Here is a 26,697-nt window from a genome sequence, read left to right on the forward strand (position 1 = left end):
TATTATTCTAAATATTTTATATAAATTATGTTGCTCAAAAGATGTAGTTCACTTTCATACCGTTTTATTTTCATGTTCTTGCCTTCTTAATGATTAATCTTTGTGAAGATCGTTCCATTTATGCCATTTTTTTAAATCAAATTATTTTTTGTTGGGTTATTATTAAAATTATAATTTCAAATCATAGGATTGAGATTTTCTTCTTGGGTAGTATCATATAATTGAGATTTGAATCATGTTCCAAAATTCATCTAACCTAAAATTTTAGAAGGGCTTACCAAAATCAAGAATCAAGGTTGATCTCGATTTATTACCAGATATGGATCCTGATTCTGAAACCTTGAATCGAATTCCCAAAAAAAAAAAAAAAAAAATGTCGCTGACCGAGTCTGATTCTTGCCACCAATGTCTGTGAAATACGAACTTCAACGTCAACTCATACAGGAAGGACCGGAGGAGGTGCGACGAACACAGTTTCATCGTTCTCCGCCAAAACGTCGTTTTCAAAATTCCCGCGAGAGAGTTGAAACTTAAAAAACCACCAAATTTGAAGGTTGGATTTGAAGAACCACGTGATAGTTTACCAGAGGTGGCGGCCATTAATAGAATTCAATGAAGACATTTAAAGCGTCCAACCACTTGAAATACTTTTGTCGTTCTCGTTTATGTGGACGAGAACCAGGCTCTGGTTTCGGACGACTAGGGTTTTGGGTTTTCAACCATTGGAGCTACCCTGGCATTTCAGGATCTTCACTTTCTCGTTTTTATTCAGGTATATTTCAAATATGTGATTAGATCGATATGTCACTCTTGTATGGATGCATACTTGTTAATTGAATTTAGATTCTTGTTTCTTTATTACTTTCCGATGAATTTAGATTTATAGACGGTTTCGAGGAATGAAATGCTATTGCCGGAACTTTTATAAGAAGTTATTGTTCCTTGATAAACTAAGACGGTTAATATTTGTTGCTTTGAGCTGCAAGTGAATGTCCTTCCTCCAGTGAGTGTTCTTAGGGATGCGTGGTATAGATTTTATTGATTGGATGTTTGCTTCGAAATTCTGTAAATCTGCAAAAGGAATTCTTCACTTTTTAGTTTTTAATTATTATAATTTTTTACAGATAAGCAAAACTTTGATTGTTTTCCATGTGAACACAAGTTACTTGTCGAAATGGAAAGAAGTAGAATTTCTTTGAAGTAATCAGCGAGCACTAAAGAAATGGAAGCTACATTTAACTTGACTGAAATGAATAAGAAAGATAACCTTGTATTTCAGGGGAGGCCCATAAAATGTGAGCACGCTGCTTACTATGATATTATGAGAGTAGTGAAAATGATTCGGCTTTTAACCTTACCACTAACTATTAGAATTCTCATGGAATTTGTGATCCAACATGGTCTGGTACTTGTAGAGGTATCATCTTCTGCTATATACGCTTGATTGTTGTGGGACATTGATGATCTTTTGCGATATTGGAGGATGATAATGAGTGCCTCCTACTTCTTTTCGCCATTTTTTAGGGATGGGTTGGGGGGGGTTCCTCCTGAGTGTGCCACTTATTTGCATTATACTTGTATATTTTATTTTTAACTTGATTAATTACTTTTCTGTTTCTCTCTGAACATGTAGTTTCTTCATCTCATACATTAATGGAGGTTCTTCGAGCAGCCACACGGCATGGATCCCCAACGGGTAAAAGCACTGCTGTAAGAGTTGAACAACAGAGTTATAGTTATGGTCAACTCATTGCTTCTGCGTACAAGATATCCAACTTATTAAATTCTGTGGCCTCCAAAGAAGTGAGTCAAAAGCTGCTCTTTGCAAGTTTTAGGTTTGATTGTCTGACCATTCTGTGTAAGCCATATTGCAAATTTTATAGCTTAGTGCAACTTACGTATTTCTATGGCTAGCTGGTAGTAAGTGGAAGACTAGTGAAACATGTATCATTTTAATTAAAGTTTGTTTGACATCAGTATCCACTTCCTTTTATACTAGATGCAGTTACTGTACACACAAGATGCTTTCCTATTTCATTCTTGATTTCCATTAATTTTTTTATTTCTTCCTCATCCAGGCATTTGAACGGGTCAAACATCAAACCCATGTAAAAGGGGTTCAAGGAACAGAAGGGCTTGGTGGAGCTCGGATAGGAATTGTAGCTAAACCTTCTGCAGAATTTGTTGCAGGGGTGCTTGGCACTTGGCTTAGTGGAGGAGTTGCTGTTCCACTTGCACTCAGCTACCCAGAAGCTGAGCTTTTCCATGTGTTGAAAGACTCGGTCTGTCCTGGGAAAGTTCTCTCTTTTCTGAATCTGTAGTCTTGAATAAGAAAAATGTTATAGGAAGTCCTTCATATATTTTGGCATTTGTTAGTATTACCCCTGCAGTTGGTTTAATTTGTAGGTTCTCTCTTCTTCTGGTTTTTAGGATTAAAAAATATGAAATCACCACTGTACAAATATATCTCAGAGGGAGATATGTTGAATTGTGATTTGCTTGAAGCACATTCTAATTACTTCCTCAATGTACAATGTTTAATTCCTATGATTACTCTTCTATTCGAAAGATTCATTTATTTACTTAAAGCAGATATAATGTTTAGTGAGAACTGATTGACCTTGGAAACTAGAGGCTTTAAGACTAGTAGATCAATGACATAATATATGATCTGTGGCTTTAGCCATGCTACGTTGGACGATGTCATGATGAAAATTGAGGAGAGGGTGATTGTGCCTAGTGACTGTTTTAGATATCTTGGGTCTTTCATAAATGAAGAAGATAATAGCAATAAGGACTTTGAATAAAAGTTGAACGAGAAACAAAAACATACTAGCGGGTGAATACGATGAAAGAGCAATGGCTCTCAAACTCTCTCCACCTTTCTACTCATCCTCCCCTATTTATGTTCTTCTTGAATTATTAAATCGCTCTTGTGGTTAGATGTTGATTAGGTGTATTATGCTGACTCTTAAATCTATTTTTTGGTTTTTTTTTGTGTGGTGGGTTTTTTTTTGTTTGGGGTGTTTTTGTGTTGTGTTCGGGGTTTTTTGTTTATTGTCCTCAAGGTGAAAATGCTCTACAGTGGGATTGTTGTCAAACTATTATTATGTATTTTGGGGCGTTTTTTTTTGTTGTTTTGTTCCCCGGGCGTCGGGTGCCGTCTCCGGTGCCCGCGGGCCTGGCTGTGGTTGCACTTCATCCCCCCTTGTGCCTTCCCCGCTTGATCCGGTGCCTCCTTCTTGCCCCCGCGTTTGTTTGGATCCTCCCCCTCCCTCCCTCTCCCTTTCGCCCCTCCCCCGGGGGCCCCTACCACCCGGGGGTCATTTTGTGGCGTCGTCGTTGACCTATCCCCCGCTTTCCGGCCTCGTGGCGGCGCCTCGTGGTTTTCGGCCTTTCCCCTCTTTTCCTCCGTTTGGGTGGTGGCCGCTGCTTGGGTTGGTACCCTTTGGCTCCATCCTTAGAGCCTCTCGCGGCTGTTCGCCCTCGCGGTACCTCCTCGCGTAGCCCTCCTTGGCGTGGTGGGCTGTCGCGCTTTCCGCCTCCGCCGATCTCCCTCTTCTGGTACCCACCAATCCATGCTATGTCTTCCCTGCTCGTTGGTGTGGTGGTCCTCTCTTGTATTTCTCCCTCCCTCCCCGCCTCTCCCTATCTGTCCTCCCCCTCCCCCTGGGGTGATGATACTCGTTTTGGGTTTGTCCCTCGGGTGCTCCTTCTTGGTGTCCCTTTGGCGCTGTCCGGATCCCTCGGCTTGCTCTTCCGTCGGTCCGGCGTTCCCTTCTGTCCCTCCTTTCCGCCTTCTTGTCTCGTCGCTTCTCCCGCCTTCGCGGAGCTCGCGCTTTGTTTCGCTCCCCATATCTCAAATCAAATCCCGTTTGCCCCTTTTGTTGATCGTACTCCTGTTCCTATTTCCTTTTCCGATCCGTTCTCTTAAATTCTCCCCATCAGTAATGCGCCTTTTTGATGGCGTACTATTGCCATTGTTCTTTCCTGCTTGGTTTGTGCGCGGGGCACCTGGCTCCGGGGGCATGGGATGGCCCTCTTGCTCCCCCCCCCCCCCGCCTCTCAACTCTTTCGTGATCGGCCCTCGGCGGTTTCTGGCTGTCTTGGGGCTTCCCGTCGTCCTCGTTCCCCCCATGCATCTTTCTTCTGTTTGTGGTGGAGCGGCTTTTACCATATTTCCTCTGCGGTCCCGTTATCCTAAACCCTGCGGCTTTGTTGCGGGTGGGCCCTCCCCATGCCTTAATCTTCCGTGGTCCGCGTGCTCCGTCTTTAGATATGATATGTCCTTACTCCGGCCCCATCAGCCCCCGATATCGAGTCTATTTCGCAGGCACCCCAGGAAACGATTGCGTTGGGTGAGGTCCGTTCCGGTCCTGTGCATTCGCTTTGAGCTGGAGTCCTCGGGTTTTAGATTAGATTTGAGTCGAGTCATATCATCTGGTTGTTCTTCGGTTTCTTTGGAGTCCTCTCGTGGCTGATTTGTTTCTCGATTTCCATCCCCGCTCCCCACTCTGGCGACTTTCGTTGCTCCCTCGTCGATGATGCTTCTGCCATTTATTTGTCCCGTTTTTCTGGTGTGTGATCTCCCCACCGGGTATCGTTCCGTCTCCCCGCTCCTCGTCTCTTGTCCCCTTCCCGCCTTCCGACTATCGCGCTGGGCTCGTGCCTTTGGGTATGGGCCCCCCGCTCCCCTTTTCCTTTTATCTTTGATTTCTTCCCGGTCCCCGTCGTGTTGTAGCCGTTCCTTCTGTTTGGCCCCCGTTCCTTGTTCTTCCTTCCCCCTTTGTTCCTTTTTTGTTGGGTGGGCTGTTTCTTTTTTGGCTGTTGGTGCGCCTTTCTTTTTTCCCCCCCTTGTCCTCCCGCGCCGGTCCATTTTTGGCCCATTGTGGCCCTTCCTTCGCCCTTCTTCTCTTTAACCCAACTCCCCTTCCCTCTCCCCTTCTCACCCTTCTCTTCCGTTCCCTTTGCTTGTGTTATCTCTTCTTGGGGTCTTCGTCGTTATCGTGTCTCTTCTTTCGTTTCTCCTGTGACTGGCCGGCTCGGCTTCCTCCGCGCCCTTCCGGTTCCTCTTCTCTTCTCCGGTTTGCTCGTCCTTTCGCTCGTCGTCCTCCCTCGTCTTCCCCGTGTTCTCCGTGTCGGTCTCTTGGTTTCCTTCCCGCTGCCCTCCTCTGTGTCCCTCCTGGTTCTCCGCTGTTTTCCTTCTCTGCCTTTTCTCCCTCTTTTCCTTTCCCTTCTCGTTTGTGCTGGGTCCCCGCCTGTCTCTTCCGTCTTTCCTTCCTCCCCTCTGCCCTCGCTCTTCCTCCCCGCGTCTCTGCCTTTGTGGCCTGGGCTCTTCGGTTCTCGGTTCTCGGCTTGGTTCGCCCCTCCGGGTTCCCCTCCCCTGCCTCCCTCCTCCCCTTCTCCCCCCCCCTGCTCTTCCTCTTTCTCCCTCTTCGTGGCTCTCCCTCGTTGTCCTCCTGTGTTTTCTCTGCTCTCTCTTTCCTCGGCCCTCTCCCCTCTTCCTCTTCCGTCCGTTTCCTTGGGGTGCTTCCTGTCTTGCTCTGTTCGGGGCTTCGGTGCCTAGTGACTGTTTTAGATATCTTGGGTCTTTCATAAATGAAGAAGATGACATGGACAATGATGTTTCACAAAGAGTTACAGCGGGATAGATGAAAGGAGAGGTGCATTATGTGACTGGTACATTCCTTTAAAGGTTAAAGGAAGCTCTACAGGATTGTTGTCAAACCTATTATGATGTATGGGGCGAAATGTTGGCAGTTAAGAGGTGTCATATAGCAAAGCTATATGTTGCAGAGATGAGGATGTTAAGATGGATGTGTGGCAAAACTAGGTAGGATAAGTGGAAGAATGAATGTATTAGAACTGAAGTGGAGTTGCCCTGATCAGCAGCCAGCTTGGGGAATGTTGTCTGAGGTGCTTTGGCCATGTGCAACAAAGGCCTAGAAATGCCCAAATAAGGAAGAGTGATTTATTTCAGTTCGAAGTAGTCATGTTAGCTAGGGCCACACTGAATATGACCTTAGGCAAGGTTGTGAAGAATGACATGCATAGTCTGGGTCTTGTGGCAAGTATTACCTCAAATAGAGACTATTGGAGTGCTAGGGTCCATGCTGCTGACACTATGTAGCTGAGATTATCCTGATTTGCTGCACTGTCCTCTTTCCTCTTAATTCCATGTTTCATTTTTCTGAACTCATTTCTTCTTTCTCTACTTTTATTACCCTTTCTCTGGACCTCAGTTTTTCCAGCTTTGATTTGAAAGTGTCCATGTGGATGATCTTGGGATATTCTAATTCTTGAGTTACGGTTTCTTTGACATAGTCAGTTCTACAATTATTCTAAATGAAAAACGCATGGAATAATTTCTTTTTATATTGCATACTAGTGTCTTGTAAATCTTTTCTTTTTTGGGCAAACATTGAAAGTTAAAAGTTATGTTAATGCTTCATCCCCAGGGTGTCTCGATGCTTCTAAGCACTGAAGATCATCAAGAACTTATGGGAAATGTTGCTGCTAAATCTGCTGTCAAGTTCTCACTAATTCCCCCAGTTTCAACAATTGGAGAAGCGGAAACAGAAAAAAGTATATCAGATGAAATTGAAAACTCGAAAACGGCAGAAGGTTGTCAATCTGGTGATGGTTTAAAATTTTGCATCTCATAGTAACCACTGCAAATCTCATCGGAAATGTTCTTTATGGTGTAGGAGAGGATCCAGCATTGATTGTGTACACTAGTGGAACAACGGGTAAACCCAAAGGTGTTGTTCACACCCACAAAAGCATTTTATCTCAGGTACTTGTCTGACCATTGAATACATTATGAGTTTCAGGTTCATGCCTTTTCCATAGAGTTGGTCATTGTACTATTTTCACATTCATATATCTACTATATGTAAATGGGTTCAAGACTGTTACATAGGCTTTGACTTGGCTTGGGATGTGGTGATCACTGATAGAATGTGCTCAACTCTAACCCTTTGACGTAGCTATGGGATGTTCTTACTTCATGGTTTTGTGGTGAACCTTCTTTTCTTTTGGTAGTTTGCCCCTACTAAGCTCCCTCCTTTTTTATATTTTCCCCTTTTCTTGGGTCAGGGCAGTTGGGGGTTGGGGTGGGGGGTGGGTGTTTCAGTATGATCATTAAGTTAAAAAATAAGTTGTTCTTAAGAAACCATACTTGGATGCTATCAGTTGATATAAAAGAACTTTTGGATCTTCTAACAATTTAGATATGTATTTGTGCCATGTATCAGGTAGACATATCTTGGTGTTCTCCAGAATAGAAACTCATGTACATAAATATTTGTTAACATTTTGGTAAGACATAATAAGTGTTATAAGCCTGTTCTAGAAGCCTAAATAGATGCAAGGTTCATTATAATGCAATTTTTTTAAAAATGCGGAATGTAACTCCTCGCAGATTTCACCTCGATTGCTTGTCTACTGCATTGTATGACATCTATTTTGCTGCCATGTTGGTTTACCTGCAGGTCCAAATCTTGACAGAGGCATGGGAGTATACATCTGCTGATCAATTTATACATTGTCTGCCCTTGCACCATATCCACCGAGCAACATTAGTTTCTGCTTAAAAGAATCACACATCTCCAAAGTATAAAATGATCTGCATCCTAGGTTGAAATAAACTTGGGAAAATTACTTGATTAGCTAGTTTTAAGTTTTCATTTACAAAAGTAACCAGTCAATGTTTCACTTAACAAAACTAGTTAAAACTGAGTTTGGGTTTACAAAACTAGCCAAAATAATGATTTTTCATCTATTTGGACATTTTTACCCCTAAAATTAATCATACCAATATGGGGGTAAAAATGTCCAAAGGGAATGAAAAATTAGTGACTTTCCCCTTATGAACAAAATAGTAATTTTCCCTTTTCAATGTGGTTAGTTTTAGGGGTTAAAAATGTCAAAGGAATGAAAAATCACTATTTTGGCTAGTTTTGTAAACCAAAACTTATATTTAGCTAGTTTTGTTAAGTGAAACATTGAGTGGTTATTTTTGTAAAGGAAAACCTAAAAGTGGCTAATCACGTAATTTTCCCATAAACTTAAAGGACCAATTTGTTTGTTGCCGTTCCATTTGTTTGTATTTGAACATTTTAAGGGTTTTGTGTTGTATGGGATCCTTAACCACTGCTTACATGTTCACGGACTCTTTAATGCGTTACTTGCACCACTCTATGCTGGTGCTGCGGTACGTGCTTCAAACTCATCCCTTCATTAGTTTCAGAAACCTTTCAGTTAAAATTCTAATTCTACACTGTTACTTCAGTTTTTGTTGAAATAGTTGTTACTTTATTTGAACTTTGTAACTTTTCCTATAATATATTTTTTGGTGCAACTGAAGGTCGAGTTCTTACCAAAATTTAGTGTGAGAGGAGTTTGGAAGAGGTGGCGTGAATCATATCCAGAAGATGGAAATAAGGTTGATGATGCTATCACTGTATTCACGGGAGTAAGTGAAATCCTTTAGTTTAGATTTGTTATTTCTTATTCTTCATCTAATATGAGATACAACTTCTAAGCTATGCCATGTCATTATTTTATTTTATTATTTTTTAAACATTTTTTTAGGTGTTTTATGTCCTGCAAAACATGCACATATGGTGGCATTTGTTGGAGCAGAAAAAGAGCTTGTTGACCCTAGAAATCTAATTGTATACTTTTGTAGGCATCTCACATTTTATAAGGCATCGTTTCCTTATTTTCAAATGGAAATACTATTCAAACCGGTATCATCCCCCTTTTTTATGCCAAATATAATTTTTTATTTCATTTATTTATGATTTTTTCAAAGGAATTCCGTCGTCCACACTCCCACGAGTTTACCTCTCCTCACCATATATAATACGTCTCTACTCAATTGTCCTGAGTAGTAGTGAGGATGGGAGCACTGGCATGGGCCATTCTCCTTGACAAAGTATTTTTCCATTTACTCGTCCCCCCATTTGAATCCAAAAGTAGTAATAATATTGATGAGTGTCGAATGCACAAAAAATAATTACCTTATGCTAGTTACTAACAAATTTTGTAGCAATGACAAGTAAGGGTCGAATCCACGGAGAATGGTTGATTAATCCAAGTTAAATGTGTTGAAAACAATAGGGGGGAGTTTGTTGAAGAATAACTAGCAAAATAATTGAAACAAATCAAAATAAATTAAACGAAGAGACAATCAGATTTCAGTTCTTGGTTCAGTTTCCACCTTCTCTCGAATAACAAAATTAATTGTAATGCGATTCCTATTCTCAACTGAAATTATTAAACTGTAGGTAACAATAAGCTCTATTACCCCAATTTTTCTTAGTGTATCTGATCAAAATAGCTCTTTGGTTAAGCCTAACCACTAGACAACTTAGAACAAGCTCTCGAGATTTAGTGAAGTGATTGCATTAAGCAATAGAAAAGTAGGTTAATCTAAGTAACAAATTTGCAAGCTTGATTTGTTTAACTTAAGTTGTGTTGTCTTTAGTGATTAACAACCACTAACTGCCACATGAATCAAGATCGACAACAATTACGGATTGAAGTCTCGATTCTAGCAAAAAACTTACATATGAATGGTTTAGAATAACACAATCAATTCTAGAAAAAAGAGTAAGAATAACATTATTGCATTAATTAATGCGTACACGAGATTGGGTTCAACATCCCCTCAAACTGGAAAAGAAAGCCTAGCCTTGCATGATTGAAGAAAACATTTAAATAGAGAAGAACAAGCTTCTAATGAATTTTCATGTGAGTCTTCTTTGTTCTCTTCCTCCTCTTTAATAGCCTGAGGTTAACCTCTCTATTTCTAGAAATAAAAATATCTAAGAATCTTCCTAAAGAGGAAACAAATGGCAGTGCATCAACTGATAATTCTTCTACCAAAAATGCTTGAAATTATATGGAGGTGTGTCAGCAGATGATTCATCTTTCCTTCCAATACTCGAAGATAAATGGGAACTTCCAAAATTTTCTCTTCGACATGGCAGCACAGATCACGATCTCGTCAATCAATTATTTGACCATCTTGCATCTGATTCTAGGAGATTCTGAAGAAATGAAATAGTAGATTTCATTTTTGGCTTTCCATTTCAGTTTAGATCACCTAAGTTGGAGCTCTAGGGAAAGTTACACACAAAATAAGAAGATTGGTCAAAACTGTCAAAAAGTTGCAAATTTAGTTGCCAAATTTGCTCCAAGCACCTCTAATTGCTTATTGAATCAAAATATAAACTTTCTAAGTATGATTAGATAGAAAATCCAGCATAAGAACTGCAAATTGAGAAATGAAAATATTGTATTATGCAGCCTTATCAAATATCAAAACTTAAAGAGGATAGAAAGTCAACCTGCTAGTTCTAGGACAAAAGCTCGATTATGTTGGTAGGTGGAGTTTTTCAACTTTCAAATGCTATAGTTTTTCTCAATTTTGTTTTTTAAAAGAAAAGTTCCTTTTATCTAATCATTAAACATCACTAAAAACCAAAAGAGCTGAAACATAATCCTTTTTTAATGATATCTAAAAATTATTTTCATTCATAAGCTGATTTCAATAGGATTTGCAAACACACCAAATAAGGCTTGTTTAGAACATAAAACTTGGATTTGTTTGAAAGCTTGGTTGGAAGGTATTAATACCTGATTCAAGCTGTGTATGGTGTGCATGAATGTTGTCAAAATAATTATGAATGAAAATATTGGTCCAACCAGGTTCAAGATGAAACTCCAGGTTTCATCAAGCCTTTTTTAAATTCTCCATTCCTTCTTTTTTCTTTTTTTCTTCTCTCTTCTTTTTTTTTTTTTGCCCCTTCTTAAATCTGGGGGTGGGGAGTTTGTGGAGTTAGTGAATTTGTAAGCATTAGATGGCCTTAACCATATACTTAGTAGTTCACATTAAGGTTTTGTTTTGTTTCTTGCAAATTTATATATAAAATTTTATCCAGGTTTGAGACCATGATGTCATTTCCTTCACCTTATCTTTTGTATATATGAATAATTTGAAAATAAGAACTCTCCGAAGTAATAAATGTAACCATGAAGGCTTAGGATTTCCATTTATTCTCCTAATCGTATGAAACTATATTAGTTGGGATCTTTTTGTTCCTTATCCAAACCTGTTGATCTTTTTCAGATATTTGCTTAAGAGCTCCATTTCAGACTCACGCTTCACTATGTAATCTGGTTGTCGTGATAATGCACAAATCAATGTTGATTTGTTAGTTGTGATATATGATAGTGGGGAACCTAAACCAAAATCTAGGGTGATCCCAAACTCTGTTTTTTGTTACCAAATGGTAGTGTTTTTTGGTCTTGAACTTTGAGAAGTTGTACACATCAAACACCTTATTGTGGGTACTTTAAGCTGGCAACAACAACAACAATGAGCTTTATTCCAAATAACTAGGGGTGGCTTCAGGGATCCTTGCCTTGCAATCAGTCTCTATTTGAGGCCATTCTAGGTACAAGGTCTAAGCCATGCATATCTCACCACTTCTCCTAAGGTTATCATAGGTCTGTCCCTAGCCTCTTTTAGTTCCTTCAATCTGGAATAAAACACTTCTCCGTACAAGAGCATTTAAAGGCGTCTATTGAATTTGGCCGTGCCACTTCGATCGACTGGATACTTAGAGTTGCCATGTGTCAGAAGTCAGAACTAGACTTCCAAAATTCCTTGAAAAACTGACTTCTGTTGAAAGATACCACTGGAAGAAAAAGGATGGCCCCACATATTATGAGCTGTATGGTCTAGATTGCAAGCTATGTTTGATATGTGGCCTATCTTGCAGATTTTCCCATCCGTTTAATAGTTAGGACGATCTACTCATTAGTTTGCATGTCATGAATAGGTGATGGTTCAGGAATGCACTGCTCGATTGTTAATCCATATATTCTTTTTTCTTTTTCTTCTTTATTTGATTCTTATTCTTTGAGTTCTTAGTTTGTTATGAACTATCACTTGTGATCCCACTGAAATTCCATATTGAAGGAACTAGAAGAGCTAGGGGTAGACCTAAGATAACCTTAGGAGAAGTGGTGAGAAAGGATATGTATAGCTTAGGCCTTGTATCTAGCATGGCTTTGAACAGAACTGATTGGAGGGCAAGAATCCATGTAGCCGACCCCATTTAGTTGGGACAAGTCTTATTGTTGTTGTTGTTGTATTTGTTTTTGCATATTGTAGATTTACAATTTGCCTAATACATTTACATCTCTATTCTTCTGAATTAGTAATAAGGCTTTCACTTTTCAATGCTATGTACCTAGAACTATTTGACAGTTTTGGCTGCATTTTCAAAATCAGCAATCCTGAGATTGGGCAAGCTATAAATTTTCCCAATTCATTAATTTTCTTTTCATGCAATGTGAATTTTTTAACTTTTCATGTGAATCTCTTAAATTCATGTGCTTCTTTGATTAGGTTCCAACAATGTACACTCGATTGTTACAAGGCTATGAAGCAATGGATTCAGAATTGAAGGCTGCTTCTGCCTCAGCTGCAAGCAAATTACGCCTTATGGTAAATAGAGTGAATTCACTGTATGCAGGTGTTATTATTTGACCAATAGTTTTGCAGTTCCTTTGTGGTTTGTATAGTATTGAAGACAACTTGATTTCACTCAAAATAATTAAAAAGCTTTCCTAAAAGTCAGAGTGTGCTTTTGCCCTAAAGTAAGTTCAATAGGCAACCAGGGTACTGTGTGCAGAGGGTTGCTCCAGTAGGTATTGGATATATGGGTAATAGATTGATTACTCACTCGCAACAAAGAAAGGGGGTCGAAAGGTGGAGGAAAGAAACTATCTATTAGGGGAAAGAAATTCCTCTGGAACATCTCTGATCATTAAACTTGCCTTGCAGCAGTTAAAAGGTTACTGTGAATGGATAGAGCACTCACTTTATTTTGATTTCTTTTGAGTTCTCAGATATATGACTATCATGCTAAGTAAGTAGCATATCTATTCTGAAAGTAATGACAGAATTGACTATATATTGATTTCCTATCCCATGGTCTTGTTTACCATGCTTCTTAAACCATGGCGACTCTCAAATTTTCCATCACAGAAGTTTGCGTTATCCTGATTCTCCAGTGGTGACATATGCTAGCCTTGTGGCAATTGTGATTGTTTCATTCTCTGGTATGTGTAAGCAACAGGCTGTGTTGCCTTATGAAACCTTATTTACAGCAATTGCAATCGAATAAGGAACTGTCTCTATTTTTGGCCCTCTTTCCTTCAATCTCCCCTTCTGGAGCCTTTCACTATGAGGTGCCTTCTACTACACCAGCTGGAGAAGATCAATATGCAGACTCTTTTCCATGCAATTTATTTTCTCCATTATTTACTTCAATTGTGCATCTTCTTTGTGAAGGTCACTTTTGGAAAATCTATTCATCCTCATTTCTGTAACCAATGGCATCTTCCTTCCCCTCCGCTAAGATTTTCATCGAACAACTTTCCTTCAACCAAATCAAGACGAAAATTATTTTAAATTCAGTGGATCCATGTGCTGAAGTCTGTGGAAACCATAATAAAATGCGTATGCTGAAAATTGTTAATTTCTCCATGCACATGAGTTCATCATGTTTGCTCAACTTCTCTATGCTTTGATAACTACAACACCACCAAACACAGCATTATCCCAACTTAACGGGGCTACATGGATCCAAACAAAACCAAATAGGGAAACCTGAGATCAAAATGAAAAATCCAGAAATGGGGGGCAAGGTGAATAAGGTGAGAAATGCAAAAGGGAAAATGACAAAATGAAAGATGGAAAATAATGAGGCAATGGAAGATGTGAGTAAGAACAGGGCACAATGCCTCGTTACTGGGTTTTCCAAGGCCTCCGTTGAGCATGTTCATACCACCTCAAGCTATGTAGTATTTCTAATTGCTGTTACTGCCATTTTAAAATTTTCTGATTGTCTCTAATTTTGTAGATGTGTGGTTCTTCTGCACTTCCATATCCTGTTATGCAACAATGGGAGAGCATAACAGGTCATCGTCTTTTAGAGCGCTATGGCATGACTGAGGTGAGTGAAATTCTGTCATCTAGTTGAAGTCCCCATTTTCTCTCGTCAGTTTAATACTTCAATTCCAAGTTTAACAAAACAGACCTGTCCCTTTCTATTAAGCTATCTGCTTTTCAGTGTTTATTAACTGATTACCCTTTTTAGTTTGTAATGGCACTATCTAATCCCTTAAGAGAAATGCGGAAAGGTGGCACAGTTGGCAGACCACTTCCTGGCGTAGAGGTTAGCAGATATCTAATAATACTTTTGTAATGTTATTATATGAATGCCTATAAATGATTATGCTAATAAAACCCAAAAATTCATCAGCTTGTGAAGAAGCAAGAACTGGATGCAAGACATTTATTGAAGGTTTCTCATAGTCATATTTTCCTGATTTATGATAGGTTAAAATTCTTGCGGAAGATGGGAGTGCAAATGATTCAAAAATTATAGGTGAGCTTTGCGTTAGAAGCCCTTCGCTGTTCCAGGAATATTGGAGTTTACCTGAGGTATGTATTTATTCTGTTGTTTCACACTTTCACATAACCTCTTGTACTCAGCACAGGACTCATATCAATATACGCATTTGCTGATAATATTGTTTTCATGGGCAACATTAATGAGGGGAAGAATTGACAAATTGGAGCAGAGGGGATATTCTTAAAAGATAGAATGGAGGGGCTAAAATTGATGATCAAGCATGACCCAAGAGTGTGAAAATCTTCTTTCTCTTGGTTGAATCATAAATTAAGAGAGGCAATTGAAAAGGTTGATGGCCACAGAAATAGAATCTGGTGGATGAAAGTCGGACATTCTTCTGAATGTTGGGAAAGAAAAGAAACTCCATACATCAAAATTGAATATAACAGCTGAAAATGTTGACATTGACAAGTTATATGACAAGGGAAATCATGAGTAGCACCATCATGGTAGCAAGTTTAGAGAAGTTGATTTTGATTCTGTTTATGTTGAAAGGGTGATGAGAGAGATATGGTGCAACTTGGAAGAGTTGAAAAGAAAACTGTGACTGGCCTGGTTTGAAGTGGCGAGAAATTTTGGGTCTTAAGAGCAAGCTGGAACATAATTTGTGCTGTAATAGAACCATAGAAATGAGTCTTTCCCCTGAAGTAGGGGATTTGTTAGGTGTGAGAATAAAAGCCCCTTCTACCAGTGGGCCAACTGATTTTAGTCTGGGGGTCTCCACTTTGTTTGAAAAAATTCCCTACAGCCAGGACTCTTCCAAATGTGCCTGCAAAAGTAAAGTTTGCACCAGGTTATGGCCCTTATTCCCCCTGACATCCTAGATTCCTAGTGATATATGGTCATGAAAAATGCACCTAAGATAGTTTTCTAATTGCCTTCTCATTTTCTTTATTGTTGTTGTTATTATTATTATTATTATTATTATTATTATTATTATTATTATTATTATTATTATTATTATTATATTATATTATTATTATTATTATTATTATTTTCCAATAATTTTCTATTGCCTTCTCTTTTTCTTTATTATTATTATATTTTTTAATTATTGGAAAAATTATTAACATTTTTATGTGTCCACGGTCGCATATGCACATCATTAGCCTCAATGGATGTTTACTAAATCAGTTTCTCTGTATTGCTATTCAAACATTTGGGTTCCTTTATTTTTGTGTTTAAACTGTACTGTGTACATTTGCATTCTTAATGTTAACTCTGATGTATTTTCTTCTTAGGCATCTACTGTGGCTTTCTCTTTACCAAGGTGGTGAAATTTTATATCTGTAGGGCTGTTACCAAAAAATTCTCCAGGCAGTAGGCATGTTAATTGCTGAGTAATCTATTATTTATTGCATTATCCAAACTGTGAAGTCACCGAAGTGCATCTTTCATGCTGCTTCTGAAGCATGTTTTGGGATAGACACACTTTGGGAAGTGAAGATTTCAAAGAAAATGTACTTGCTCCAGACAAAAGTGCCTCCAATACTTTTGGGCATGAACTTCCATATTCAATTTGAGATCCGACCTATGCATGTAGTCATGAGCTATATATACGAACATTCAATTTATGAGATTAAATCATAGTGGTTCTTTTTGGTCCTTGAATTTGTTTTTAATTACCTGGATTCTGGACTGGTAGGAAATTGTGCTTATGAATTATTATATTTCATGTTACTCTTTCCTTGTCATTTCCTAGTTTCTAATCTTTGAGCTGTGCATTTGATGATAATTGTAGGTTACAAAAGAATCGTTTATTGATGGTGGGTTTTTCAAGACGGGAGATACAGTTACAGTGGATGAGGATGGGTACTACATTATTCTAGGACGTAAGGAACCTTCTTTATGCATTACTGTTGATTTGATTTTCGATTTGGGAACTGGACCTGTTAAACAATATTACACCTTGAACTGCTATGATGAGAAGTGCTTTCTCATGGGAGGTTCTTTGATATGCATGGCACTTACATCCTCTGGAATCTAATTATCAAGTGGAACTTTGGTTACATCCACACAGTAATAGAGACTTAACTGCGAATGTACTATCATCATGTCATTGTTTTACCTCATCAACATATATCTGGTTCTGGTTTGTCATGCATACTCAAATAAAATTTATGCTTTTCATGACAATGATTTGTTATCATGGTTCCAGTTTACAACACTATTGATTATGCATTGTCTGGTAAAGAATATGTTTATACATTTTGTATGCATTATCTCATCTAATGGAATATCTTCATCCTTCAATGCTTTTCCTAACAGGTTCAAATGCTGATATTATGAAGGTTGGTGGATACAAGTTGTCTGCTTTAGAAATTGAAGCTGTACTTCTAGAGGCAAGTACTTTTTTTAACTTGTTAATATTTGTTACTTAACCTCTTCAAGTTTTCTTTCTTGGTTTTCCAAAGTAAGCTTTCCTTTTGCGAAAGTTGACATAAAAGGTGATGACCACCCTTCTCATTTTGTTCAGCATCCTTCTGTATCTGAATGTTGTGTGCTGAGCTTACCTGATAACACTTATGGAGAAGTAGTATGTGCAATAGTAGTACCACATCCAGATGCAAAGAAAAGAGGGGAGGAAGCGTTGAAGCCTGCTATTACCTTGGATGATCTTTGCACTTGGGCAAAGGAGAAACTTGCTCCTTACAAGGTTTCACCTCAGACCTGTTTTCATCTTTTGTTAGTCTTTCATGAGCAGGTTGCATATGGCTGAGTCCGTGAAGTGATAATGCCACTATGTTAGCCCACCTGTTGTCCGTTAAACTTTTTTTGAGTTTGTACATATCGATTCACTTGAACCCCAGAATTTATCTTGATTGTATCAAAATTTGGCAGTTTGATATGTCCTTTATAGTTAGATTAATGTTTCCATCAATGGGACTAATTGTTCTACCTTGCTTTCTTCCAGTTGCCAACAAGATTATTCTTGTGGGAATCACTTCCACGTAATGCCATGGGGAAGGTAAGTTATCATTTATTTCTTGCTCCACTCCTTCCTCATTAAGGAATAGTCATTACTCTCATGCGGTTGCAATTTCATATATGTCATTTTCAGGTTAACAAGAAAGAGCTGAAGAAAATGTTGGAAGGCTGAAATGCTTTTTGGTGCCAACACTTCTGGCTGGTTTGGATATACTTGACCCTCTTAAGCATGGAAAGAAAATAATCAAAAAAATTATAAAAATATAAAGAAAAAATAATTAATGGATGGGAGCTTACCCATCCTCCTTTTCTCCATGCTAATAATGTCACTAGCGCCTCAGGTTTTTGTAATGAGAACACCGAATTTATTTTGTTGTAATATAGAATACTATTTAATGGAAAAAATAGTTCTAGTACTAGGTTTTGTTTTCTGAAATTTTATAATGGTGCTCTTCCCATGACTCAGATTACTGTAGCATCATCATTCCTGTAAAATGTAATTTATCCTTCCTTTTTTCAGATTTCGAGTAATGTCTCTTCATAAGTAAAGGTGATTTGATGATATCTATGCCATCTTACCGTGCATGGATTGAGACATCAATCCAGAAAAAGGGTTAAGTTAAACATGATTGATGTCATGAAGCAAATCTAATGTTCTAGATGACAACTTATAGGTAAAAACAGCCCAATACAAAAGTATTTAAAAGGGTTGATCAAGCTTCAAAAGTGTAAAAGTGTTGATGGGTTTAAAATTCTTTAGAATATAGAACTCATGAGTTGAACCAATGATTGAGCATGTGGTGGAATAACTGGCTTAATTTGGCTTGGTATATTGCGTTGGTGAGAAAATGTTCCATGCTAGGAGAGTGGCTGGATATGGATCTTTAGTGTCACTTGGCATGGACCCTTTGAAGTTGGGAAATATCAAGAAATTTCTATGTTGGGGCTATTAATATATACTAGGTCAAAACAGCTGGTCTTTTTTCAAATTCTAATACTGTAGATAATTTGTTTGTTTATGACAGACATGCCTCTAAATTTTTTTTATTATTATTTTTTTTTCTTTTCAAGAACACATTGATCATTGTTAGGACAATCTAACCAAGTGATAGTGACCAATTCGATCTATTCTTCAGAAATCTAATGATAATGATTCATGCGTGTTATTATTTCTATCTGTTTGATAGTTAAAATGGGCGATGTGTAGATGAAAACATTTCAACCGTTAAATGAAAAGTCTCTGAATAGAATTAATAGAAATGACTGAAACGAAATCAACTAACAAGAAAGCTGTGAGAGTTGGACACAGAGTAGGTGGATCAGCATGAATGAACCAAACGATACCTTTCACCTTGTTATTATTTTCCTCCTATTGGGTTCTTTTCTTCCCAAAAAAAACCACCAATTGTGTTGGGAGCTATAAGTATAGCAACAACTTTGCGGTTGGTTTCAACCATAAAAGCAAAAAAGCTTCGGAGTGTATGATTGCACTAAAGACGAAAAATTTCAGATCCAGTGACGCAGGGAGAAATCCAGAGTTTTCTTTTAGGGTAAGAACATCGATGTGGTAAGGCATCTGATCAAGGGGAGAAGAAACAAGACATGTGGGTTCCACTGCATGTTTCGGTTCACATGATCGAGTAGAATAAAATATAAAATTCCCTACTTTTATTAGCCTGTTTGGAGGTTGCTGCATAAATACGTACGCCTGTGAAGATGGAAAAAGAAGAAGAAATTCTCCTGGGGAAAGCAAAGAAATGGCTAGAAGAGCTTGGACAGAAGGGAAGCACCAGTCATGAGATTGAATATCTATCGCTCTGTAACATCAAAGTCTCACAATCTAGGAGAGGCTGGATCCTCTGCAACCTCAAACTTCATCCTCACTTATCTGTATTTGCTCTCTGATCATCTTGTCTCTTCTCTTCTTCCATCTCTACTCTTTCATGTTCTTAATTTCTATGAACCCTTCTGTTATTTCTCATATTATTTGTTGAAGAGATTAACAACATTTGTTAATGGGTTTACACCATTTGCAGGATCAAAATGGGAACTGTCATGTGGGTGCACTAGCAGCCATTATTGATGTAGTTGGAGGTGCAGTTATAGCAACTTGTCATGGAGACATCAAACTGTCTCTTGATTTCAGTATTTCCTACTTCTCCACGGTTAAGATCCAGGTTGGGAAGAGTTGTTGAAAATATTATCAGTTTTGGTTTTTTCTTTTTCTTTTTTTAGGTTTTCATTTTTCTGGGTTGTTGAGTTAATGCTTTAATTAGAAACGATTTTAAACTGCAGGAAGAGGTGGAGGTTGAAGGTAAGGTGGCAGCACACAGAGGAAAGCTTTCTTTGACAACTGTAGAGGTTAGGAGGAAAGAGGATGGAGTGCTGGTTGCTCTGGGTAAGCAATGGATGACTCAAGTCATGTCTGCTCAAAATTTCAGAACTAAACTTTGAAGATGAACTTTATGGATTATAGTAGTCGTTACAAGTTGAACAAAAAAAAAAAAACCCATTATCTATATTCTTCACCAGTTGGATCCAGAAATCTCAAAGGTTTTCTTCATGTGATTTTGTAGTTTGATCTCATTTGAATCTTTGCATGCATTTTGTTTAATCAATCTCTAGATGATATTATTCTTTATTTTAAGTTTCCCTAGGGAGCTCTGGTGGAAGAAGAAGCTGGATGACTCTCTCTTCTCTTATTTATTAGGTCAGAAATGTAGGGCAGAAATGTCTCTCATTCATGATGATCTAGTTCAAATTCTGATTTGCTTTATCTGGATCAAACAGACGGTTCATGGGTGTAAATCGAAACGGGGCAACTGGATTAGTTTCAGGTCATAATTTTTATTGGGTGAAAAGGTCATAAAGTAAGATGCATGGAGATTTTTGTTCACCGCATTTGATCATAATCGTTTAAAAACTTTTGCTTGGAGCATGCTTGTGATGTTTTTTCATCCAACATTTTGTGTGTGTTCATATTTAAAATCGATAAAATAGAATAAATTCATAAAATAGAACCCCAATAGGTTTCACAAGAGCCCTATTCAAAGTGTAATGAAAAAAAAGTTAGGAAAGACATACTCACTTTGCAAAAAAAATTAAGAAAGACATAGTGTTCATAAGACGGAAAGGTGATCCAGACTCATTTGAAAAGGTAATCCCGGGGTTTGAAACTTTTACTTTAAAGATCTTATCATGCCCTGACAACCTTCGATATTTTTACCTTCTTATCTCTATATTAATTTTTAAGAACTTAAGGAATTGTACGATAATGTTTATGTTTTTTGTTTTTTTTCTAATTTAGAAGAGAAACACTCATGTATGTATAACCTACCCTATTTCTTGTGTTTCTTTTTTATTTTTAAAAGAAACTGATACTTTGAACTTAAAAAGTGGAATAGACTCCTTGTCTTTTTTACATCAAACAAAGCCCCTTATTTTGAAACCCTAAATTCTTTTGTTCTTTGTATAACGTAGATGATTTTTCCAAAAAAAAAAAAAAATTAGTGAAAATGGATAGTAACAGAACCATTACCATCCAAACCCTAAATTAACTATTTGCATGAAGAGAAAAAAAATCCTCTGTTATGCACATCTTTATATTATGCACACCAGTGCACCACTAGGATGCGACACATGGAATATTCCAAATAGAAAGCCCAAATCAAAAAGTTTGATTTTAAGTTGATATAACCCGTTTGTGAAACTCATTTAGTTTATACCCTTAACCCGCCCATTTCTAAATGCCTAGTTTATTCATTCATGCACTTCCTCAACTCACAACTTTCTCCTCATTCTGTTTCCTCCATGGTTCTCTTCCTCCATCTCTCAGTTTCTTTCTTATTGTTGTTCTTCCGTGTTATCATGTATTGCCGTGCTGAAACCTCCTATTGGCATTTTAAGTTAGGTACAAGATTAATTAACTATTTGCAGAGGAAGCAAAGAAAATCAAACTCCAAACCCATCTCAGCTGTATTTGTTAATCAGTTGGTTTAAGTTGGTTTGAATCGAGGTTAAGTATGGCCTCAACCTAGATTTTCCCTTAGAATTGATCATTAATTTCAAAAGATAGATAACCCCTTCTTTCTTGACAAGTAAGCTTTCGCCATCAATTTGGCTCTAAGGAGATTGAGACCTACGATGGAAAAAATTTTTGGAAACTTAATATTTTACCAAAGTCTAAAATCTTTTTCTTTTCCCTTTGAAAATTCTTCATGATGGATTTCCTGTTTAAGTTTAGATCTCTAGATGGTCCCTGCTGATTTAATCTATAGCCTTTGTGGTCTTGAGCTTGAAACTATTTTGCATATTGCTTCTCTTGCAATAGCTAAGCACCTGTGGGGCAACATGCAGTCATGGCTGTGGATTAAAATCCATGGATATTCATTAGTTCAACACTTTTGTATCTCCGTGCTCTTTCAAGTCTACTATATTAATGCTCCCAGTTTATCTTCATCAGGGCCTTTGTTCGATTATTCTATGATTGGATATGTATCAGAATGTTAGGGTTTCCATTTACTTGTGGCTTCCTAGTTCTTGGATTGTTAGCTTCATTTTGAATTGCCTATTAAGTACTTATGGATTGGATATATAATCTTGGGGTTCAGAACATAGATGAATAGCAATGAAGAAAAAAAGCATGAAATGGAGGAAGAGAACCAGGGAAGAAAGTCATGAGAGTTGAGGAATGTGTGAATGGACAAATTGAGTATTTAAAAATGGGCGGTATGGATTTCACAAATGGGTGTTTTTTCCACTTATATTGCACTAGTTGCTGTGCACAAAAGAGAGATGTGCATGGCTAAAGAGAAGGAAGCCAAGTGAAAGTTCTTTTTTCCACCAATAAAATTATTTTCCCTCTTTATCCAATTTGATTAGATTGCAAGAGAAGTACAGATTAAGCCATGACCAGGAATTTGGTTCTTGAAATCTAAAGAGGTCTTCAGGCAGGCGATGAAGTGAAATCACAGAGCGTTGAGGATTTCTTCTGCACTGGACACAGAAAACTCTCCTCCCACTTCAACATTGGAGATTTTCACCTTTAGATCGTCAATCAAGAGGGAGAATCTCTCAGAGCGAGTTCCAAGCCCTTCATTGGAAAGATCAAGTTCAAGCCCAAGAGCATGGATGTAGGACGCAGACCCATCAGCTAGAAACTTGACATGCTCCTTCTCTGGGAACGTCTTTGCCCATGCCTTCATCACAAATGGGTCGTTAACTGCAAAATCGAAGATCAGAGAACAAGCGTCAAAACCCTTCACCAGTTCCTCTCCAAAAACATGGTTTCAGGGGACAAGACAAACAAGCTCAAATGAAATTACCACTAATAATCAGAATCTCATCGATGCCTTTTGCCTTTAATTCTCCTGCTTTTTTAATGAAACCTGGAACATGATTCGTGCTGCAGACACAAGGGATCACAGCAGTGAAATTAAACAAGATAACCACAATAGATAGGACGAAAGGGTTCAAGACAGACCTGCAAATAGGGGTGAAGGCGCCAGGAACTCCAACGACGATGACCTTCTTACCTGTGGCGAGGGAGTGTACAGAGACATTCTGTCGCTGATCAGAATCATCGAAGTAAGTCAGAGTTCCATCGGGAATGAAGTCATCCACTGCTATGGGCGCCATTTTAACTAAATTTCTGTTTCTTTCTAATGCAAGCAAACGAATTCGAGAGCTTCGATATGAACGACCCCGATCCGCGAATCGAGTTCTTGCAGATGTCTCTTTTACAAAGTCAAAAGCAAAGCTAAAGCGAATTCTCTTACACTAATCCTGCAAAACATGAATCGGATTCGATTCCTTTTCCAGAATCTGTCCAACTTGAGAGAATTTCGATTCAAATTCAAATTTTTATGGTTTATTTAGCCCTTATAAGATTCAAATTCAAATTCTTTTCCTTTTTGATAAACCAAAGATCATATACTAGAAAGATGAGAAGAGGTTTTAACAACACAAGTGTCCAACACCCATGATGTTGAATGGGTGCTAAACAGTCTTGCTCAGACGGTGAGGACATTCGCATGGAACACGATAAAATGTAGTAGTTTCAAATTCAAATTCACATTCAAATTCACATTCACAGACAAGATTTCATTCACATAATTGTTAGGCCCACCGCGTATTTGCTACAAACTCACAAACGGATACATTTCCAAGAAATTTTAAGGATACAATCGAACACACTTTTACACCAAATTGGATTTATATCTACAAACTGTCAAACGGATACATTTCCCAGAAATTTTAAGGATACAATCGAACGCACTTTTACACCAAATTGGATTTATATCCCATCCACCCCCATCACCCCAAGAAGAAAATAAAGGAAAAATAGTTGAAATGGATGATAAGGAAACCTCCAGATATGCTATACTGTACTTGTTTCAGTTACTGTACATGTTTCTGCTGATGCACCTTCAAGGTTGGTTTCCTCTTCCTTGTTAAGCCCATAAAGCCAACAACAGAAGAGAAAATAAAGGAAATTGATGGAACACAAGGTTGCAAGAACCCAGTAATAATAATCATAGTGACCCTTATTAGGGTTACTTGACACCCAACTCTCCTTACCTCCTCTTTTAGTAGTCTCATCAACTATCTTCACTACAAGACTTCCAATTAAATTACCAGCAGCCATACCCAATGTGAGAATGCCCATTGCTAAGCTAGCCATTTTCTTAGAGAAATGATAGTAATAGAACTCTATTTGTGCAACAGCATTGATTGCCTCAGCTAAGCCAAGCAAGCATTGCTGTGGAACCAACCACATAGCTGACATGTTCACCACTCCAAGTGGGTTTTCTGCTAACCCTTCTCTGATTGCCATTCTCCTTCTGACCCTCTCAATTCCTGCTGAGACTGCCATAGCAGCCACAGAAACCAGTATTCCAATACCCATACGCTGATTCTGGCCAAGCCCATTAGGTTGTCTCATGTATTTCGCCATTAAAGGAATGATTACACGGTCATACATGGCTACCCATATCGTTAGAGCCAGGACTAAGAACACTGTTATTGAACCAGCAGGAATTTGGAAGTGAGAGGTTATGTGTCTATCCATGGTGCTTGCTTGGATTACTGTAAATGAAGATTGGTTGATGATCACTTGGACAAAGATACAACTAGACCATATAGGGATGACCCTCAATAGTGACTTCAGTGATTCCACTTGATCGACTGTGCAGACCTTGATTGGATTCAATGATGTGTCATCAGCTCTTATTACATCTCTAACTCGATTCCTGTTGATGCAAGCTTTGTTTAGGAACCTGTCAAGTGTCAAGAGTGAATAACGATCAATGGAATTCACATTATGAGGTGTTTGAAACTGATGACTAACTGATGTGACAGTGAAGGTACAGAAGCAGCATAGTAATGAAAAGCTGATTTGATACATGACCATGACTACTCTTTCTGTCATGTCAAAAGTGTTTGAAAACCAATGAAAATAGGAAAGATGACCACACCTAAGCCTCTTGGTCGGTTGAACGAGCTCTGAATCTGTGGCTTGATGGTAAATTCCATCGGAGGAGTTGTTTGGAGGGAAAGGGAGATTCCTGTTTCTAAATGCCAACACAAGCACTTGAAAGAACCCAGTGAACAAGCTCTTACTAGCCTTCACTTTGACATAGAGAGGAGAACCCACTAAGAAGAGTAGAGAAGCAACGAGCATGAGAAATGCAGGTACCGCAAAACCCACTTTCCAGCCAAAATGATCTTGAACGTAAACGATCACAGTGAGTGCAAGGATTGTAGAAACCCCTGTGGAAGCATAGAACCAGTTGAAGAAGCTTTGTAAGATCCCGTCATTTTTCGGGTTCTTTTTGTCGATCAATTGATCTGCTCCAAACGCAATGGAACATGGTCTAATGCAACCGGCTCCAATGGATATGAGCACAAATGAGGAGAACAGGAGAGCCAATTGGGACGAAGTAGCAGATTTGCAGCTGCCGTAATTAGGTGGCTGGCAAGAAGCAGAAGGCTTGGCTTCTGGAACCATGGCTGTTAAAAATAGCATAACCATCCCCTGCCAAAAAAAAAAAGAGACCAAAACAGGGCATGCATGTGCAAGATGATGAAATACCTAGCAGAAGAAAGATTGATTGACCCAAACCCAAAGCGTAAAGGAAGTTGACAAAGCTTACAAGGAGGCTAGAGAAGGAGCCCAAGGCGATGACTCGAAAGCGACCCAAGTAAGAATCAGAGAGGAAAGCCCCAGTAATGGCGAGTGCATTAGAAGTTGCAGACCAGAGCAAGAGAATGGTAGTACCAGTTGCGGCATTCAAGTGATAATCTTTCATTAAGTAGAATATCATATTGGGCATGAGTCCATAGCTTGCAACCTTCTCAAACGATTCGTTCACTGCAGATCAAATGGATTAAGAAGAGAAAATGTGATGGAACCTCTTGAAAGTAAGAAAGAAAACGAGCTGGGCGGGTGAGAGAGACGATGATGATGTTGATGAACTCACATATGATGAAGGGCATGGTTCTGAAGCCACCCTTACGCGTTGTAGGAGACTCTAACAGTTGGGTTACCTTGGGAGAGCGCCCTGTCAAGCCCTCTCCGTCCATCACCTCTCTTGGTTCCTGGGCAACTACTACAGTGGTTTCCATTCATGAAGAGAGAGCTCTGAACGAACTGATCAGAAGCGGAACTTCTGAGGCGTTGGAGATTGAGCTGGGTGTGTTAATTAGAATATAAAGAGAGAGAGAGAGCCGTTCTGAGTTCTGAGTTCTGAGCATTCTGAGTCACATTGTTGGTTGGCGCTGGAGAAAACTCGAGTCCCATGTGAGAATGTGACTCATGCTGTCATGCATCATATCATGTTGCCAACGCAAGATGGGGTCGTAGACTCCTGGTCCTCATGGACCGCTCATGGAATGGTTAGCATTTCCATGTTTCTCTCATTTTTCTTTCAAAGTCTTGTTTTTTTTTCTTTTATTTTTTTCATTAGTTCAACTTCAGTGTTGCGCATTAAATGCATAGTACTGTGCGATTGAGATCAAAATCCCAATTCTCTACCATCTATTTTGGTTTTCACCACCTGCGAAATAGACAGTCGAGATTGAAATTAAGCCCAATCGAAATTTGATCTCAACTGTTAATAGCCGGAGCTGCGCATTTAACATGAAACATTTAAGTTCCACTCCCATTTTGTTCTATAGGAAGACTATAACATTAAGCAATACCATGAAAATTATGAGGCCGGGTTACACAAGAGTCGCGAGTGAAGGCTCAAAAGTAGAGTCTGGATCA

At 38.6% G+C, this 26,697-nt stretch overlaps 4 protein-coding genes across 4 annotated transcripts; 2 read left to right on the plus strand and 2 right to left on the minus strand.

Moving 5' to 3' along the window:
* Positions 1-230: 230 nt before the first annotated feature.
* Positions 231-17,991, plus strand: AAE13 (AMP-dependent synthetase and ligase family protein). Its single transcript, XM_089149168.1, has 17 exons — positions 231-772; positions 1,634-1,803; positions 2,079-2,282; positions 6,459-6,624; positions 6,708-6,796; positions 7,494-7,562; positions 8,162-8,215; positions 8,369-8,476; positions 12,428-12,526; positions 13,947-14,039; positions 14,184-14,261; positions 14,426-14,530; positions 16,243-16,333; positions 16,770-16,843; positions 16,978-17,157; positions 17,416-17,469; positions 17,563-17,991. The coding sequence occupies exons 1-17, from the start codon at positions 613-615 to the stop codon at positions 17,599-17,601; spliced, it is 1,833 nt and encodes a 610-aa protein (XP_089005294.1). The 5' UTR covers positions 231-612; the 3' UTR covers positions 17,602-17,991.
* A 1,048-nt stretch (positions 17,992-19,039) lies between these two features.
* LOC149020926 (uncharacterized) lies at positions 19,040-20,537 on the plus strand. Its single transcript, XM_089147011.1, has 3 exons — positions 19,040-19,319; positions 19,466-19,606; positions 19,725-20,537. The coding sequence occupies exons 1-3, from the start codon at positions 19,146-19,148 to the stop codon at positions 19,881-19,883; spliced, it is 474 nt and encodes a 157-aa protein (XP_089003137.1). The 5' UTR covers positions 19,040-19,145; the 3' UTR covers positions 19,884-20,537.
* A 1,515-nt stretch (positions 20,538-22,052) lies between these two features.
* On the minus strand, positions 22,053-23,292 carry LOC149020927 (peroxiredoxin-2-like). The gene is made up of 3 exons (XM_089147012.1): positions 22,912-23,292; positions 22,754-22,833; positions 22,053-22,650 (listed from the first exon to the last, which is right to left on the minus strand). Exons 1-3 carry the CDS (start codon positions 23,064-23,066, stop codon positions 22,397-22,399), a joined length of 489 nt encoding a protein of 162 aa, XP_089003138.1. The 5' UTR covers positions 23,067-23,292; the 3' UTR covers positions 22,053-22,396.
* Positions 23,293-23,523: 231 nt separating this feature from the next.
* Positions 23,524-26,167, minus strand: LOC149020928 (protein NRT1/ PTR FAMILY 1.1-like). Its single transcript, XM_089147013.1, has 4 exons — positions 25,910-26,167; positions 25,583-25,800; positions 24,905-25,464; positions 23,524-24,706 (listed from the first exon to the last, which is right to left on the minus strand). Exons 1-4 carry the CDS (start codon positions 26,052-26,054, stop codon positions 23,809-23,811), a joined length of 1,821 nt encoding a protein of 606 aa, XP_089003139.1. The 5' UTR covers positions 26,055-26,167; the 3' UTR covers positions 23,524-23,808.
* Between the last annotated feature and the right edge of the window lie 530 nt (positions 26,168-26,697).

This window comes from Hakea prostrata, chromosome 3 (genome assembly GCF_041222555.1).
Source record: "Hakea prostrata isolate BN-2017 chromosome 3, UWA_Hpros_2, whole genome shotgun sequence".
Classification (NCBI taxonomy): domain Eukaryota; kingdom Viridiplantae; phylum Streptophyta; class Magnoliopsida; order Proteales; family Proteaceae; genus Hakea; species Hakea prostrata.